The following is a 20,093-nucleotide window of genomic DNA, read 5'->3' on the forward strand; positions in this document are numbered from 1 at the left end:
ACTGTGAAATAGAAATTGAAAATGGAAAGCAGTGTTTGTATTGTTTTGTTGTATGTTTTTCTGACTGATGTTCTTTACAGAGCCAGTCGCCTACACTGTGATATGTAGTCCCATTTAGAGCACTGCTAATCCAGGTTTAGTAATCTTAAAAAGTTGTATCGAGATCAGGCTGATCAAATCCAGTGGTTTAAAAATAACCTTCCAAGTTGATCAGTGGGAGTTGTGTTGTTTTGTTGTGTTATTCTTTTAAACATGCTGGATGTCATTTGTTGCACTTTGTTCCCTTTTGCAATAATGTTTTCTGACTTTATGTAGCTTATTCCCACCCTGGCTTCCTCCAGAGTCATGGCAGGTCTATTAAATGTCACTTCCAGGTCGTCTTTTCTTATGAACACCAGCCATCTCCCAAGTCACAGATCTCCAAGAGGAGCTTTCATAAAAGGTCACCCCACTGATAACTAACCCTCAAGTCTTCAGTCTGCACAAAGGGGGCTGCCATGCCACGTACAGTGCTGGTTTAGTGCTAAATGAACAAACACACCTCCTGCTTGTTGCTCATCAATCATTAATCACGGTGGTATTTTAAAATGTCAGCATTATCAACCGCTATAAATCCAATATCCGCCCCCCGACTGGTTTCATTTCCCCTCGCTGCCCCAGATTACCACCCACCACACTGACATAGAGTTTAATCAAAAAGCACATTATTTATCTTAGTAAGGGAAACGCTCCAGTTGCACCTTGTTGCTGCCTCTCCTAATTGTTATTCTGAAAGTTTTCCCACCCAAAAGGACCCATTTTTCTCTAACAGCAGGATGACACATGAAAACAATTACCGGAAATCCCCCCCTTGTCTCCTCTCTTGAGGGTTATTATCAATCATGCTGCAGGACAGATGCCTGGAGAGAAGCCGGGGCACCAAACAGTTAACTGTGCTGGGACTGGTTAGAAATTTTGCTACGAGCTTTATTCTGATTGGTGTACAAGGCTCTGCATTGGAATCCTGTTAAACAGAATAGCAGGGAGAGAGAGAGAGAGCAAATGTGTGTGTGTGTGCCTGTGTGTGTGTGTGTGTGTGTGTGTGAGAGAGAGAGAGAGAGAGAGAGAGGGAGAGAGAGGGAGAGTTGGCATGGCAACACAGTTACTCTTGAAGCAAACCACAGAAACAAATAAGGTTTCAGCTCTGTGGAAATATGTGTGCAAATTCATATGCTGGATGTATGCAGAGCTGATAGTACAGTGCATGCTTATTCACATTCTGTTATGCATACACCTTGTTCTTTGCAATCCAATGCTAAACAGATCAAATGTGTGCATGTGTGTGTGTGTGTGCGCGTCCTCTGATTACAAGTGTAGTGAAGCAGGCAGCTGCAGATGTAGCTGCCATGAACATAAAGATAAAGCAGTGGCATGAACAGATTTCATAGGGATTGGGGAAACATCACTCCTTGCGCTTCAGGAGTCACAGGCGCCTGCGGCTCGATAAATAGATGCAGATCCTTTGAATAGAACGGCTCAAAGAGGCTGGTACAACATTGTCTGAGTGACACTGGTTAATTCCTTGAATTAAGTCAAGGGGGGAATTTATTGCTCCTGCTCAGGGTACAGTGTATTTGGTAATTTTTTTTTACCCTCTCATTGCAAACGCTTCTCACCTGGCTGGAATAGTAATGAGGATCTTACTCTCCGAGAGGCAGAAAAGCAATTATAAGAATAGGGATTAATTAGCTATGATATTTACGTGCTGCTATTACGCCTCACGCCTTTATTCTTGTTTGGTCAGAGAGCGAATCTCCACCTCGTGAGCGCAACTCTTTGTTTAACTGTAAGATTAAGACAAGGGCGTAACTGGCCCCTTTGTTTGCCTGCATCTCAAGATCAAGGCTGGAGAGGCAGAATTATGCAGCAGAGTCTCTTGACCTGAATTTATCACAATGAAGAACTTTTATTGCATCTTTTAACAGCAGACGCGTGTTAAAGTTTGACTTGGATTTGGCAAACAGGTGCCTTAACACACATTCACACCCACACATGTCGGTGACCATTAGGGTTGGGAGTATCGAGCAATGTCCTCAGCTTGTTCAACATCATACAATATTCATGAAGCTCAACACTTAATCCCAGCCTGTCCCTTTAATGGATGCAGATACCCCGTGGTAGCAGAACGGCTTGTTTCTCTGGCTATTCTGGCGACAGCATCAGACTATTTACAGCCTTCTGAGATCTAAACACACACACACAGACACACACACATGCAGTACGTGCAGACACACACTCTCCGCGCAGGCCGTTGCCATGGATATATCAAAGCCGAGACTGCAAACTTTGATCAATTATTAACAGTGATGGAGTGAGACAGTAGAGATACAGAGAAATGGTGAAACAAGGTGCTTCCCTCACTTCCGCCCTTTATTTTAATTGGCAGCCGTGACACTGTTTCCCCATCCGCTGTGGCACAACCGGTATTCATCACTGGTCTTCATGCGTGTCCATTGGCATACAAGCCTGGAGTCGGGTGCCAGACGTAATTATGAGGAAATTAGGAGATGTAGCTGCGCATGCTTTGAGATTCAGCACATAGGCTGTCCCCCAGGGCCCTTATCTTATCCCCTCTACACACTCTTTTTATATTATTCAATCTGGAGTGTAATTAGAGAGTGTATTATGACGAGTCCGTGTCTTCTTCCCGGCCCAGGGAACCTTTCTTTCAAAGGTTCTCGCGAGCCGGGTTTGACTGATTGGAGAGGCTGCATGTTAACATCGACACTGATATTGGCTCGGGGAATTTCAGCACCAAGGACAGCGACTGAAGCAGCGGTGCTATGTCATGCGTGTGTGTGGCTGTTCGAGTGCATTTTTATGACCGCGTACACACACTTGCATTAATCTGTGTTTGTGTGTGTGTCGGTGAATGTGTTTGTGAATGGCATCGGGAGCCGTCAATCCAGGTGCTCTCATGAGCCAAGGAGGGCTAGAAATGAAAGTGGAAATGGCGATGACCCCGGGGGGTTGTAGAAAACAGACCTCCAAGAATAGCAGATATTTCTCAACCTTTATGGCACACCTGCCAACACCCCTGTTTCTCGGTCTCTATTTTTGTTTTTTCATAAGGGAGGCTGTGTGCTTTTTCACCTCTTTCTGCACCGTGTTTCCCTTATCGTTACCAAAAGGTTTCATTTCTTGCGCTCTTTGCAATACTTGAATGATTGACAAGTTCAAGTATGGAGTCTGATGCTGTTTTACAATTGTGCTTGAGAACTGAGCTTCGTCATATTCCTGAACAGTCTGTAACTAACTGTAAGGGGTGAAAATAGCTCAATTAATTAAAGCACCAAAGTCAATTTGTTCTGTATTTTTTTAACCTGGACCCTATTTTTGCTTTTTTGGTGACTAAAGCCCTTTCACACAAAGATCGACTATATATAGGGCCACTACAAAGTACCCTCATTATGCCTCCGTGGCATTTTTACACAGAACCAAACAACAGCGACATCATCCCACTCCAGTGTGTGATTTCAAATAGCGTGCTGGACATTTAAGACAACAGCGTCAGCCCCTTGCGTGACATAAAACATACACGTCAGAAGGGCTTAATAAACAATAACAATGGCATTAACATTGCAATAACAATCATTTACTGTCTCTGTTGTATGGCTGCTGATCTCGTGCTCTGCTTGGAGGGTAAGAAGCGCCTGGACATCATTGTTTTTCCCAGTTTGCAGACATTCATGGCAGCTGTTGCTGTTCTCTTAGGTAGCTGCTATCTGCCCGAGAACTTTCATCAGTTTCTTCCGAGCTTGACCTGACCCACGGCAGCAGTTTTGGGCTCAAGCTTAATTAAAACCGGAATTTGTGCTGTGCAAATTGGGGTCTGCGATGAAATGTATTTTAGTCACTAAAAAAAAATCCCACCTCAAAAAATCAGAATCAGTTTAAGTGTATGCTATATTGAGAGTATTTTGACTGTTACCTTTCTGTCAGACAGCCTGTTCTGACGGGGAAGCCGTTAACAGCCTCAGGTGACTTTACTCTCGTCAAAGCCACCAGACTCCATTGAAAAAAACGGTAACTTTAGTGAACTTGAGCTGCTGAACTACAACTGCTTTTATCAGTTAGTTAGTTTGTGTGACATTGGTGAATCTGAATGAAAACATTTAAATGCCAAAGACACTAATAAGACAAACAAATTAACAGTTTGAGGCAGTGGTAGACCAGCAGCTCCTTTGTTCATGGTCTTAAATCGCTGTTTTTCTCAATGGAGTTTGGCACTGAGGAGAGCGCTATAACAGCTGCTTTTTCCCGTTGAAAATCACTCTCTGACAGAAAGGTAAAGCGGTGAAAATACCCTCAGTATAGCCTACACTTATACTGATATTGATTTTCTTAGATGGGACTTTTTTTTTTAGGTGGCTAAAATCTGTTTTGTTGCTGACCCCATTCACAGCGGTAGATCGTTTAAATTACATGTCTGACTCCAGCCTGCCTCTCCAAACTGGGGGCATACCGACTGATATCTACTGTATGTTATACACTGACTATGACTAAGTACATCATACAACCCCACTTAAAAAATATTTTATCGCTTTAAAAATAGCAAATTTAAGTCTGTAGTGAGATCTTTATATATATATATACATATATATTTATATATATATATATATTCTTTATTTAACCAGGTAATAGACTCACTGAGATTTAAAATCTCTTTTTCAAGAGCTCAAAGCAAAGTTACAACAATAAATAGAGACAGACAAATACAACTATCACACAAAGCAAAGAGCGAGCACAATCTCCATTTAAAATGCGAAAAGTGCATTCATCAAATTTCAGTTGCAAATTGAAACTCTACAATTTCTCTGTAGGGTCTTTTTTGTATGTTGTTGACACATTTGATGGAAGTAAATTGACAGTGCAAAATTACCTACAGGGATTGCTTTGTTGTCTGTCTTCACTGTTGCTGGCTGTACAGGATCAGTTTCTTAAAAGTTGTTGTTCCCATTAGTCACACAAAAACATATTAAAATATTTGATAGCAAAATCTTGATCTGGTTCAGTAATCTTGCAAATTGAGAGACTCGTTTTACATGTTGTGATTAATGGATTTGAAAGCTTTTTAAGGACTTTGTCCTCTAATGATTGAGTTTGCCGTTAATTTACATGCATGTGTTACTAAATTACAAAGATTTATACACAGATGCCAGTTTTGTTCCAATTAAAAAACATTAATCGAAATATGAATCTAAAAATATTTCTGTGTGACGGCAAAAAAAAAAAAAATTGCAGGGAAATAGTTTCGATGAAACAAGTTGAGGAATAATACTTAAATAACCTCTTCAAGGTCAGAGTCTGCACTTCTTTAGTTAATTTATACATGTTGAAAGCAGCGAGTAATTTGGAAATTTTAGGAAAACAAGCTGTTAGAGTGAGACTATAGTTAAAACTCAGTAACACCAGAAAGCTAACAAGCTTCTTCTCAGCATGCGGCCAGCCCACAGCCACAGTGACAGAGAACACAAACAACCTTCGGGAAAGACAGTATTTTAAAAAGGTCTGCGCATAAATCTGCGTCTCCCTCGCACCACAAGATAACACAGCAATGAGTTTCATGAGGAAGAGGCAACCAACAGGCTGTGGGTCTGAACCCTGCAGCAGCTGATTTTAGCAGAGAGTAGGAAGTGATGTGTGAAAATCAGCTGGTGTGGTGATTGATTGGAAGGAAAACCTGCAGCCTCTCGGCACTGAGTTGCACAAGGCAATTTCTGTATGGCATCAATACCACGAAGCTGCTTTCCCAGTCAATATTAATGCAATTAATCCCGCGGACTGAAGACTAGCAGCAACGCATAGAGATAATTTTACAGACGTGCACACCAAAACTCTAATTTTTGTTTTTAAAATGATCTGCGTAGGACAATAATTTGATATCAGTGATGTGATTGCTGTGCAGAATTTTTTTTGTTGTTGGTCAGTGAGTCCAAAGATGTAAATTCCAGCTTTCCCAGCACTTCCACTGCTGCAGATTTGCGGAGATCAAGCCACATTGCCCTTTATGGTGGAGTGTTAAATTAAAACAAATGAACTATTATGATCTTTTGACAATTGTGGTGAAATTGGACATTGAGTTTTTAAAAAGGCTTATTCAAAGTCCTCCCCTTTTTTTTAAATGACATTATTAATAATACAAATAACAACAAGAAAAGTAAAAAGGAAAGCATATTACAAATTATAACTATGTACACAAAAGAAACAAGCAAGCATAAACAGTAAGAAAGAAAGAAAAGTAAAGAAAACAAACCTAAAATAAGTAGATATTTACAGATGCATTTTGCCATAAGGTTTAGGATGAAATGGCAAAGGAAGGGAATGATTTTAGTGTTGTATTTTAATAATTCCATCTCTGTGACCTCTAAAGTTGATTAAAAAAAATCATGTCTTGTACAACCTTAAATGGAAATATTTTTTGGTGAGTTAAATAGGACTGCATGTATGATAATAAAAAAATTAAAAAATAAATATATTTGGGAGATCGTTCCTGCAATTAATGTATTTAAAGTTAAATAAGCATATCTGAAGAACACTTACTGTATTCACAGAAAGCAATAATTATTTTGTGAACAGAAGTGCAGATTAGGGTTGCAAATCATGCGCACTTTCCTTAAATTAAAGATCGATAAATGTTATTTGGAAGAAATCATAAAACTTTGTTTATTTCACACAATTTCAAATGTGTTTTTTTCCAAAATCAAAGCTTAAAGCCGCATATTTCACATATTCCTACAGCATCGCATAGCCTGTTGATTATTCGCTTAAATTCACCATTCCTATGATGAATCTCGTCTGTTCAAATGTGAAATATTTCTCAAAAACCTCTGAATTACAAATAATTTAGTGAGATATGATGGATATGTAGCAGCTCAAACAATATTGCAGTAGTTGACACAATTAATTAATGAATGGACATTTTTAAGCCCATCATGAGTATTTGATAATAGAAAATAAAATACCTCTTTAGATGCAGTTTCACTACTCCTCTACATATCAGACTTCCCAATAAAGGCCAAACTTTTTTATGTACCATTAGAAAGATATTAAGGCTTGATTAACTCCCTAACACCACCAGGGCTTCACCTTGAAGTCCAAATTTGTCTCTTACCAATGCCATTTTTGCTGCTATTAAGTAACATAAAAAACACATAGCAACAAAAACTTCAAAACTTCCTTTCAGAAAAAGTGCATCAGATTATTTTCCGTGTTTGCTGGAGCGAACTGGGTCAGACGGCAGCAGTTCAAAAGGTGATGCAAAATGATGCACTTTTATAACACTGTACTGTAAGAAATCACTGAGTAGAGTGTCAGGACATCAACAAAGATTAATAGAGGGATGGACGCAGGTTTATGTGTTGTTCCCTTTTGATCTTAATCTGGTCACCTCACCATTTCCTTGTGGGTGCCCAAATTCCCCTAATCCTGAGCGCCCACTGAATCTACACTTACGCAGCATCTGTGACGTCTCAACAGTCATCACCTTGATGACATGCACGGTTTTAACAACATGTCCTAAAGGTATTTATGTGATCCAGTTAATAAAGTGTTTTAAAATACTGCTCAACTCCCTAGATGTATAACAATTTCTCACCCTGTGTTACGCTAAATTTTTGAAGAAAACTTTCCTCGCATACCTCCATGGTGAACAGAGAATCCTAAAAACGGAAAATTTTAGGAATTAGAGTTTAAAAAGAGCAAAACTATATTGTAGCACTGGTTAGTCTGCTACACAGCTATCTAGCTCAATTTATGAGGACACGGTGGCAGAACTTCAATCGGAGAAGCAGGTTTTATCACCATGGTATACAGGCTAATAATGGGGTTGAGTGCCCAAAACAATAAAAAGACTGGTAGCTCAAACTTGTTCTTCAAAACATTTTTTTACCTTTTCCCTCTGCCTTCTCCCCTTTCTGAACCTGAACTATCCAGCTGAACAAGTGGCAATATCTTCGCCCCATGAACTCCTCATCAGTCACCTCCATGTTAGTCCTTCAGGGTTGCTACAATATAAAAACATCCATTTACAAACTCGCACACAACTCATGCTGAAAGTGAAACTTAAATATTCTCTCTTCAAAGCCAGACTCCATTAACAAAAACAGTCATTTTACCTTGCTGAACACAGCAGCTGTTAAACTACTGCTGCCCTTTAAACTTGACCAGATTGGCTTGATTTCTTTTAAAAGACAAAGAAAGATGGCATTCAGCAATTCAAGAAGAAATGACCCAAAATATAGGACAGAATTAGTAAATGAATAAATAAATAAAGGCAAAAAGGGAAAGTTAAAAACAAAACAAGATAATTAGGTGAAATTTAGCGAAAATAAAAACAAAGTTTTTAAAGCCAAGGAAATTGTCTAAAAATGGACTTAAGAAATAGAAATTTTGTAACATAAGTACATGATTATAATGATTATAAATAAAGTTGACATTTTTCAGACAAGCAGCTCCAGTGCTCGAATTCAAATGAGTTTTTGTGAATGGAGTCTGGCTTTGAAGAAAGCATAAATAAGTTTCACTAAACATTCAGATTGTTGGAAAAAGTTGTCTGTCTGGGAAGTGCTGAATATACGACTGAATAATTGAGATTTGGATTATACCGCACAAGCTGTTTGTTTAATATAGTAATAATGATTTATTTAATAATGATTTATTTAAATGTATTTTTATTTTAATATTTTAATCTATTTTCTGGAGACTCCTCTCTATGTGGGTGCACATGTTGCCATGATTTGTAAATTGTTTTTTTTTTTTTTTTCTAAACTATGATTACGTTTTTCTGTTTCCTGACAAAGTAGCAATGTCTAATTCAACATTTTGTAAAAAATAATTATATATATAATTATATAAAGTTTTGGTGTTGTTAAACGTGGACCCCTATGACTTTAATTTCTTAAAGGATTTTCTCCATTTTTGAGTTCTTGTGCTCATTTGAGAAAAACAAAGGTTTCTCCACATATTTTAAGTAATATATGGTGAGTAATTGATATAGGAATGATAATTTGGAGGCTGAGGTATTCCTTTAACTTGGATTTAGACCAATAAAAAGAAAAAACATGGAGACTTTAATTGCACAAAGTCAGCAGTCAGAGTCCTACTTTGATTGGGTTCAGATTACGTGCATGCCGACATCCTGACTTTCGTTGTGATGACATGACACCTCTATAATTCCACCCAATCTTGAGTTAATGGAAGACACATCAATCAATAAGAGGCACGGCCTTTTCACATATTCCCTGGTTGTTGAGTGGTGATTACCTCTTCAGAAAAAACAGAGGGCTGCCTCAAAGAGACAATTCAGCCGTTGAGACAAACACCCCAATTAGGAGCCATATTGGTCGGCGCCGTCATCGGCTGCTTTCCGATTGTTTGTGACACTCAACTAGAGTGTATTTTTTAAAAAAATGTGCATGTGTGTTTGTGTTTGCGAGCCACATCTCCTCTTCCGTGGTGAATCATTAGATGTGTCAGCCCAGTTTATCAGTGACTCTGATGAGCAGTGCGGCGGTAACGGCCTGTCTGTAATCTGGCTGACAGAGCGGTGATGGATCATTCCAGCCGCACTCTCGCCACCTAGACATGCTGTAAATGACTTTATTGGGGGGTTGTAATGGCTTGTGATGGCTGCTGTTGTCGTCGTCGTGCTCGCTTTCGTTTGGTTTCAGCCTGCCTTTCTGTTTCTATGTCTTGATCTGCGCGTTGTGTTTTGATACTGGCTGTGTGGACGTGAACTCTGTGAACTCTGAGCGGATCATTTTTTTTCTTGTCTTCCTCCAGCTTGTGTTTTCCCTTTACATTTGCATCTGCGTGCTACTTTTGTGCCATTTTCCTCTGCTTCTTCTTGACCCCATCTGTTTTGTTCTTCCCATTTCCCTTACTCGTCCTTTTCTTTGTCCTGCTTGTCTTTTTCGCTTCACATTTGCATTGGCCTTTTAGTTGCTCCCTTCTACTTCAATGTCATTTCCCTTTACTTTATCTGTCCTCTTCTGTTTACTGCTTTCTGTTTCTGTTTACAGCCGCCTCCATCTCCCACACTCCATTCCCTATTTGTTCCTTTTCCTCACCCTCCGCTCTCATTCCATCTGTCTGCCTCACCCTTATCTGTCCCATTTCCCTTGCTCTGATCCCCCCCTCTCTCTCTCTCTCTCTTTCGATCACCTCAAGTAATTTCTCATCCGAATTATTGATCCACCCATCCCATTTGTTCATCCGTCCATCCATTAAACACTCTGTCATTTTGTCCTTCCAGTGTGACCCGGGAGAAGCCACCAAGTTGCTGTATGACCTTCTGTACACCGAGCCCATCAAGATCGTCCTGATGCCGGGCTGCAGCGGCGTCTCCACGCTGGTGGCGGAAGCTGCTCGCATGTGGAACCTCATAGTGGTGGGTGTCTCTTACCGTTTATTCCAAAGTGCACGCTTTCAGGACTTTTTTTTTCAATCCTCAAACTGAAGCTTATGTCAGAATTTGTACTCCTCAGTCCAGTCTAAACACACAGACATGATAAACGTATTTTTAGATTCAGTGTGATTTACACTGAAGTTAGCTAATAGATGGATTATTTAATTTCATCTCCAGTTACCATCATGAATAAACATCCATAAATCTGCTTAGAAATCAGAGAAAAAAAATGCTTCTGATTACATTTTTGATTTTTCTACAGTATCAAAGTTATACAGTGATCGTTGTCTGTACATACTTGCATACAAACAGGAAGAAAAATAACAATACCAGTACCCTAAGTGTTACCAATGCCAACAGAGTATTTCATTCGATACTTTTAGTGTGAGTGGGGTAGTATAGCCATATATTTTTACATTTTGGTTCCATCTTGGGCGATTATGGCTTAGTTGGTAGAGCGGGTCGTCCTCTAATTGGAAGGATGGCGGTATGATCCCCAGTTCCTCCAGTCACCATGCCAGAGTATCCGAATAGAACCCCAAATTGCTCCTGATGGCTGTGCTGTTGGTGTGTGATTGTCTATGACTGTGTAAAAACTGAGTAACAGGTGGCACCTTGTACGGAGGCCTCGGCCAGTGTTTGAATGAATGGGTGAATGTGACTTGCAGCGCAAAAGCACTGGAAGTAAATGACTGGAAAAGCGCTCTACAACTGCAGGTCCATTTACCAATTGCGATCTTGGCACGCTGAATTGCAAACTCCATAAGATATAACATACTCAATAGTGACGGGGCTACCTGTTAGCATCCAGGCGGTTCTCATGCACTGTTAATTCATAAATTTACAAAAAACAATGCATTACATTTCATCTCTGACATGAACCGGTAATTTTTGCTTATGGGAAGGCTGTGATCACATCACCAGTCTGCTGAAGGGAGTAAAGACCTGGGTCAAACTGACAAAACTTTTGCCCAGGAAACCAGTGTTTGGGACTGTGTGAAGTTAAAAAGATAAATAAATAAATAAAATACCACTAATCATTGATGGGGCGCTAATTCCTTAGATATGGCACAAATCGGTTAGGGTTATGATGGTTTTCAAAAAGACACCAAACCAATTAACCCAGGGATTAAAGATTTTAGATACTTGTGAAAGGCACCTAAACCAAGCACAAGAGAACTGATGTTGATCCAGGTGTCAAAGGTTTAACTGAAAATATTTTGTTACTGCTTGGTTCTTGAGGTATTGAGAACAGATACTCAGCCCTACTAATCTCTGGTAGCAATATCCAATTTTGCAGATAGTTTTGGTTTAGTGGGTTCAGGTTCTGAGATTTCTGTCTCTGAGATTTCAGCCTCTACACTCACAATGGCGCAGGTGGAAGGGATTTTGTTTGTTAGATTTACAGCATTGACAAATAACATTTAAAAAATTCTGCAGCAACATCTCTTTCCACTGTCCCTGCTCCTCAGAAAAGATCCACAGAGCACGCTTTCAACAGTTTTCATACAGGGACAATTTCTTGGGTAGGAAATTGACAACGACAGCGTTTCGCAGCGAGGTCTGGGGATTCACCTGCACCTGTATATAGGAGGCTGAAATCTTACAGATAAAAAACAACTATTTTTCACGGCAGCTCTGCATAAATTCAGCTATTTACTATTAAGAACATGTGGTCCAAAGCGGCTTAAATAACGACACTGATTCTCCGTAGGGAACAAGAGTGAGATGCCAAACAAATAAGAAGACAATGTTGCCTCTCGTCCCATGTCTCTGGTGGACTTTTGTTCCGGATAGCATGGAAAGTGATAGAAACTGATATGAAAAACCCTTGAGACTGATAACAAAATCTTAAGCTCTGTTGCTTCCTCCCTTTGCTTTGTGCAGGCAAAAATGCACCATATAAGTTGATATTCATTTAAATGATGATTGCTTCTACTTTCGGTAATTATACTAAGTTCCCTAAATCGATGCTGTAGTTGTTTATTGATTTTAAAATACTCAACACAGCGCTTTAATTTAGCGACAACACTTCAGGCAGCAGTTTCACTATACTGCATTGACATTACGTGCAGGGCAAAACATATTATTTGACCTCACATACTGAAAAATAATACATTTATGACAAGTACAAACGCGTCCCAGATCTCTAAATCAGCGAGAGATATGATGTTGTTATTTTTCTAAAACACTCCTGCTTTTTGTGCCTTCATCAGTGAGTTTATTTTGTTTATCTCATTCTCCATCTCCTCTTGATCTGCCTCTCTGTCACTCAAAGTGCTCTGCTTATTAGCTTTGTCCCATAATTGAAGTTTCATCCAGAGATTAGTCATCGAGAACAATCAGTTCTAGTGGCTGGCATCTGCCCCTCTTTCTCGTCTCTGCTCTCTCTCTCCTCCGAATCATTAAAAACTCTTCCACATTTTGACTCTTTTCCTTCCTCTTTTTCTCTGTCTGTCGTCGCCGCCTGGAGCTGGCCCGCTCTTTTTCAGCCCCTTTTTCCCTTCCTCCTTTCCTTCCTTCCTCCTTTCCATCTCTACAGTCTTTCTCTCCCACTCTTCATTTCCGCCTCGCTCCCTCAACTCGAGCAGTCGATTCTCCTCGCACACAAAGGGATCTGTCTCTCTTTACTACACGCCACCACTGGCACAACCTCCTAACCGCCACACTCAATTATTTCTGTATGCTGCCTGCCTGCAGAAGCCTCCTCGCATGTCAAACAGCCTCATCAGAGCGCCGGGGAGGCAAAAGCAACCTCCGTTTCTGGACGCTGATCAAGAAGGGGCTCTCGATCGGCTCCTCTTGGCACAGTGTTAATTTGATCCCCCATCTCCTTTTCTAAAAGCACTGTAAGCCACAGACGGGCATTGATCTGCTACTACAAGGCAACAGGAGAACTGACGAGCTGAGAACCAAAGAGATATTGTTTGTGGTTTTTGGGAAGCTTCGATGTGGAACTTTGCCTGTGTGTCGCAGAGTGCCGCTACATCAGTCTATTTCTGCCGCAGAAGTCTTTTGCTCCATTTTAATTTTTCTTTCTGTTGTCGTGTCTGGTCGAGGTGTATTTGAGTGTTAATGTGGGGAAAAAACTTGCATCTCCTTGTTTGGTGATTTCTAGGGTTTGACAGTTAAATTATTACAGCCTACAGGCATGGTGCTAATGAAACTGCTGCAAAAACAAGATTGGACTAATAATAAAATGCATCAAGGCTGAGCAGAGCTGTCGACATTAAAGGGTCTGTTCACCTAGTTTAAGATAAAAAACAACAACTTTCTTTTAGGGTTGGGTGATATATTAAAATGACTATATCCTGAACATTGAATATAGATTGTCACGTCGCTTTTTTAAGCCACCAGCATGAGACTCGATTTGGCATTTTGGTTCTCTAATTCTCTCCTGCGACTCTCTGCTTTTCACATACACACACATACACAAAAAACAAGGCTTTTAGAGTCCAGATAGTGACTATTAAGTCACATTTTGCAACCATGGAGCACCACTGTGCTTTGCGAAAAATATTAATATATGAACTGAGGGCTGTTGGTTTGTTTCCATCACATATAACGGTGCTGCCGTTATAGTCTAACGTAATGAGAGGACTTGGAAATCTTTCTAATATATGAACTGGAAAGCTTTTTGTTTCCAGCTCACAGTGGATGAATCCTCACAGTGAAAGGCACCGCAGTGACAGTTAAATTATTGAATAAAACCAACATCCATCTCTTGACCAGAAGCTTCAAGTTCACAGCAAAAACATCAACACTTCCTGACCAAGACGAGCTGCGTCCTTCAAAATAAAAGCACCATGGGTTCCACTTTGATTTGTTTAATTATAAAAGTACTTTATTTCACTTCATTATAACGGTATTTAATAAACTTTCTTATAACAGTAGTTTATTTACCTAATTATGTTATAGTTTGTTTTAACTGTATTTCAGTAATTCTGTGTTTTAGTAGTTTACAGTAGTTTGGAGATTTCAAAATATCAAAATATATATTGTGTATTGTGATATAGCCTAAAAATATCACAATATTATTTTACAGCATATCGCCCAGCCCTACTCTAGTATGTTCCTTGAGTGATACATAGCCATGTTACGTTTTTTGTTCATTTTATTTGGTTTGAGATATTGGCCTCTGAGATTTCTGCTTATAATTCAGTTGACTGGATTTCATTTGTGGTGCTCACAGCTACTGAACGTGTCAAAATCACTCCGTTTTCTGCTCCCTTTTTTTTTTTTTTAATCAAGGTCTTTTTTATTTACCAAATATATCAAAAAACATCTGAATAAAAGTTCCTACCAAACCTCCCACTTCCCACCCACTGAATCAACAGCCAAACAAAAAAAAGGGAGGAAAATAAAGGTAGAATAAAATTTAATCTAGTCATCTAGTAGTGCTAGAATCTACAATCACACACTGGCGTGGCATGTTGCCGCCGTTGTTTGGTTCTGTGTAAAATGCAAAGGCGGTGTAAACAAGACACTTCGTAGCAGCCCGTTATGCACACTCTCTGTGTAAAAAGGACTAATGTATCCTCGTTACTGTGGTGATCTTCCAACTTTTCCTATTGTGCCACAGTCAGGTCAAAATTTCAGTTTGTCCAATACTTTGGAAATGACAAAATACCTGCAAAACTAATGACATTCCCATCAGCCTCAGCTGCACTTTACGAGAAGTGCTGATTAGCACATTTCAGCATGCCTAATCAAGAGACATGCTAAAATGGCAAATATTATGTGCTATACATCCACATTGTCATTCTGAGCATTTCGGCATGCTGATATTTGCATTAAGCTCAGAGTGCGGCTGTGGCTACGTACAGCCTCCCAGAGCTGCTAGCATGACTGTCAACACTCAAAAACACACATTTATTGCATTAATACAACTTTGGAGCTCGAGTGAGTATTTATGGCAGAGGGACAGTGTGTGTGGGATCAACTCAAAATAAACTACAATAGCCGTGTTTAATAGAAATCAAGCAACACGTCACCCGGTGTTTTTTCAGACGACAATGGAGCTGTCACAACGGCTAATTATGATTTTGCACATTTTTTTTTTTCAGTCATAAATATCTCCTGTCATATCAGAAAGCTGCTGTTCCCGAACTTTTCTGTACAGTAATTGCCCTCAGTTTCTCCTTTTCCACTAAATCAGCTCTGGTTTTTGTACCGGTTCTGTTCAGGACTCTTGGATTCTTGGTGCTTTCTAGTGAACCAGCCCATGTTTCCACAAGTTATGTGAGGAACCATTATAATCAAGAATGTGTCATCAACATAGGGCGTTTCACAATACACAATGGAAGTAATCAGTAGTGGCAAGATGGCTGACAGCACTGATTGCCTACCAAATTTTTTGTTCTGTTATGACAGATATTTGTTTCTATCCAAAAAATAAGTATGGACCAACTTTTGATGATTAGAATTAATAGAACCCTGCTATTTTTGGTTCCAGCTGGGAACCAACTTTTCAGGTAGTGAACCAATTTATTTTTGGTTGAAATGCTATTGGGGGTGGAAATATTTAGTAGAGTATTTGCAAAATTAGGTTAAGGAACCAGAATGGAATTGGTTCCTTGTTTTTTCGAAAGGGGTTCTATGGGGACAAGCCAAAAAAACCTATGTGGTTCTCATTAGCACCTTTATTTCTCAGAGAATAGGATCAATTCATTGCTGTTTTTTGTCATTTCAGGTGATTTTTTTACTTTAAGTTAATTAAAATATAGTCAGTAGGGTTCGGTTTGTGTGTGTGTGAAAATTTTCACAAAAAGCTTTGATATTAAGCCAAACACCAGACTGAGCTGGTTTACTGAATTTTACCAGATGTTCCTTTTGACTCAGCAGCCGATTTTCAGAGGAACAAAATGACACCGTGTCCCAACAGAAAACAAGCTTCTAACCATCACGCAGCATCACGAAACACAAGAGCTTTCTGTCCACACTGAATCCATTTAATATGCACTTCTGTTACTTCATGTAAACAAACCTCGTCGCTATCAGCTGTGCGCTCGAGATCAGACCAGACGTAAACACTTAAAAGATGTGTGAGTAGGCTACATTGTTGACTTCCTACATTTGTAAGGTTACTTTTTAAATCAGAAAACATGTATTTAATATTGTGATATTTACTGGAAATGACAAACAATGTATCCAACAGCAAGTGACTAACATTACCTTGTTATTATTTTGGGTCATTTACCTTAGTAGAAACTTTCGGCTTCTCCCTCCAGCCAGCTGACACTATGTTAAGGTTTTTGCAGTGAAATAAACAGGATTTGTCCAAATTGTTCCTCATTTCAACTTCATGAATCAGCCGGTCCTCTTTCACTGTGGTGCTTTCAAAGCGAGCAACAGATATAAATAGTAACACAGCCTCTCTCCGATGAAAGTTCAGCCCACAGCAGCGCCTGCAGCCACTAAGGACTGCTCTTTTGTTGGCTTCAAATTCAAAATGTTGCTATATTGGTGTCTTTAAGACAATAACTCTGCTCCTCTCATCATCCCAAAAGTAAACAAATACAACACGCTGTGCCCCCCCCACCACCCCCACACCATGACACTAGTTGCTCCATTAGTAAGTTTACAAACATATACTCATGCTGTCATGTTATTACTTATGCAATTTGAGTTGGATTTAGTGCTGTGACTAAGGCTGCTTTTAAAATTACCACAATGTGACTTGATGACAAATGCCGGTTCAGCCTGTTTGCATAAATTTCAGACCAGACCAGAAAAGAAAAAGAAAATGTTATTTTTTCTGTCATTTAACTGTCACACTGTCTGCGTGTGCTCATGTATGTTATAAACACCTATCACATTTTTTCCTGTCATCAACAAAGCTGCTGCTGGTTTCTCCAGATCTTTCGATGCCTCGCCCAGATCAGCTGTCACTTCCTGTATAGTTTCCCTTCCTTTGTATTGATGCCTCCGTCTACCTGCATGTGCCCAAAGGGATTTGTTATTGTTGGGAGTCTACATTGTACATGACATTTGTCATCTAACGTCAAGCCCCCTCTCGCTCCCATCGGTGAACATCCCAGGGTTGTGTAGGTAATGGGGCTGAGATGAGAGCTGGGGAGGAGGCTACGCTATCTCTATCTCTAATGGTTCCCTAAACTCCATGTTTCCCGTTTTAAAGGAGAACTGTCGAGGATTTTATCTTCAGTTGTCAGTATGAAACTAATTGTTGGAGGAACAGTCGTCTCCCTGATTCTGTCGGCATTTCTCCACCATCCCTCTCCCCCACTGTTTTGGACACACATCTTAGCAGTCTGCGTCTTGTGGGAATTGTGCCTAAGAATTCAAATTATACGGGTCCAAATGAAAGAAGCAGATGATCACTTGTGCTACTGTTTGCAACAACAATAATTAGATCCTTTTTTTCTAAATTTGTTCTGTTTGTAATAGCAGAATGTGTCATCACAATTTCATGGCAATGTATGCATGGGAAATCCTGCATGCAGTGTTTAATTTTTTTATTGAAATTACAGTGTTTATCGGCACACCTGATAAGCCGGAGGGAGGCTGAAAAGGAGAAAGGGGGTGTGGATGAAAATGAGAAAATGGGAGCGGGGATTGTCTCTCTGGTTCTGCGTCTTTTTGCTGGCTTTCCTCTGTTGTGTGCTGTTTGAACCAGTTGCCATCAAAGAACTCTGTGTACAGGGGAGGAACAAGAGAGTCCAGATTTGAATACATTTTGATTGAAGTCTGTTTAGTACAGATGCCTAGAAGAACCTTCAAAAGTATATTTTTCTCTGCCTCCCTAAACTTTCCGTTTTCTTCTTCTTTTATTTCTGTCTCATGCTCCCCAGCTGTCCTACGGCTCCAGCTCGCCAGCCCTTTCCAACCGCCAGCGCTTCCCCACCTTCTTCCGCACGCACCCATCGGCCACCCTTCACAACCCCACCAGGGTGCAGCTCTTCCAAAAGTGGAAGTGGACCCGCATCGCCACCATCCAGCAGACCACCGAAGTCTTCACCTCAGTCAGTACCTTAAATCTCCATCTCACTGTCAATTTTACGGCTCTGTTTTATCTCCAAGTCTTTCTTTTATCTCCCTCACTTTCTTTTTTTTTATCACGTCCTGACTTTTGAAGAGTGTCTGGCTGCCTCTGTATGTTTGTTTATGAGAGCTGTTGTGTTCTCAGGCTATGTGATATTCCTTGAAGCAATCTCTCCAGGCGATTGATGGAGGATTTTTGAAGTAATTTGTTGGGTATTGGTTGTGAGAAATATTGATCAAGCAATACATCTCTCCCAGGCACGGCGGTCGATACCATGACACTTGGGTTGGTTCCTGTAATGGAGGTTAATGATCGCGCTCTCACATTCTTTCCTCTCCCTTCTCACATTCTTCTTTCCTTCTTTCAACTCTTGTTCTTTGTCTAAAAATCTATTCTCTCCCATGCTGCCTTTCTTTTTCATCATACACACTGTCCATCTCTCTCTTGGCTTTTCTCATATACACTTCAGATTTTATTATACCTCTGTGTTGGCGACAGCTGAGACCAGAGCGATATCTCAACAATGACTCGAGAGAATTTCTTCAAATTTTGCAAAAATATTCACTTGGGCTTAACGATGAACTGATAAGATTTTGGTGATCGTAGGTCAAAGATCAAGGTCACTGTGACCTCATCAGTCTCATACTTGTGAACATGATATCTCAAGAACAATCAGTGGGAATTTCTTCAAATTTAGTAAAGATGTTTGGGTAGACTAGTGGTCATGGGTCAAGGTCATGGTGACCTTTCTTGTAAATGCATTATTTCATGAAAGCCGTGAGGAAATTTCTTCAACTTTGGCTCAAATGTTTGGGTAGACTCAAGGATAAACTGAATAGATTTTGGTGGTCAGATGTCAAAGCTCAAGGTCTCTGTGACCTCGGCCGACTCATTCTTGTGATGATATTACAAGAACACCTTGAGCGAATTTCATCAAACTTGGCACAAATGTTTAAGTGGAATTAAGGATGAACAGATTAGATTTTAGTCGTCAAAGGTCAAGGTCATGGTGACTGTACATTTGGCCCACTCTTGCGAAAGCAATATCTCAAGAAAACCTTTAGGGAATTACTTAAAAAAAATTGCAAAAATGTTCAAGTAGACTCAAGGATGAGCTGATTAGATTTTGTCGGTCAACGGTCAAGGTCACTGTGACCATATCAGTGTCATTCTTGTGACTGCAATATCTCTAGAACAGCATGAGGGAATTACTTTAAATTTGGCACAAACGTTCAAGTGTACTCAAGGATGAACAGATTAGAACTTGGAAGTCTTGTGAAGTCTTGGAAGGTCAAGGTCACTGTGACCTTACATCCATCTCATTTTCGTGAATGTGATACGTGAGGTTGGCCTAAAGGAAGTTTTCTCAAATTTGACAAAAACATCCTCATGGACTCCGGAAAGAACTGATTAGAATCTGGTGGTCAAAGGTCAAGGTCATGGTGACCTCATACAACATGTTTTTGGCCATAATTTATTAACCTGCAAGAAGCCCCTTAAAGGGGTGTTGGGTAGATCAGTGGATAAAGCAGGCACCCCATTAATGAAGGCAATGTCCTTGCCGCAGCAGCCGCAGGTTCGATTCCGGTTTGTGGCCCTTTGCTGCATGTCGTCCCCTCTCTCGATCTTCTGATCTGTCTTATA

General features: G+C 40.0%; 1 protein-coding gene across 3 annotated transcripts in view; it reads left to right on the forward strand.

Annotated features, from left to right (window-relative positions):
* Window positions 1-20,093, forward strand: part of gabbr1a (gamma-aminobutyric acid (GABA) B receptor, 1a) — a 100,605-nt gene that overhangs the window by 33,546 nt on the left and 46,966 nt on the right. For all 3 annotated transcript variants that reach the window (XM_088084584.1, XM_042490951.2, XM_042490952.2), the window contains 2 exons: window positions 10,295-10,429; window positions 18,259-18,429. In XM_088084584.1, coding sequence (XP_087940710.1) covers window positions 10,295-10,429; window positions 18,259-18,429 — 306 coding nt within the window. The remainder of the gene's footprint in view (window positions 1-10,294; window positions 10,430-18,258; window positions 18,430-20,093) is intronic.

Source organism: Plectropomus leopardus, chromosome 11 (assembly GCF_026936395.1).
Source record: "Plectropomus leopardus strain MGB_pleo_1.0 chromosome 11, ASM2693639v1, whole genome shotgun sequence".
NCBI lineage: Eukaryota > Metazoa > Chordata > Actinopteri > Perciformes > Serranidae > Plectropomus > Plectropomus leopardus.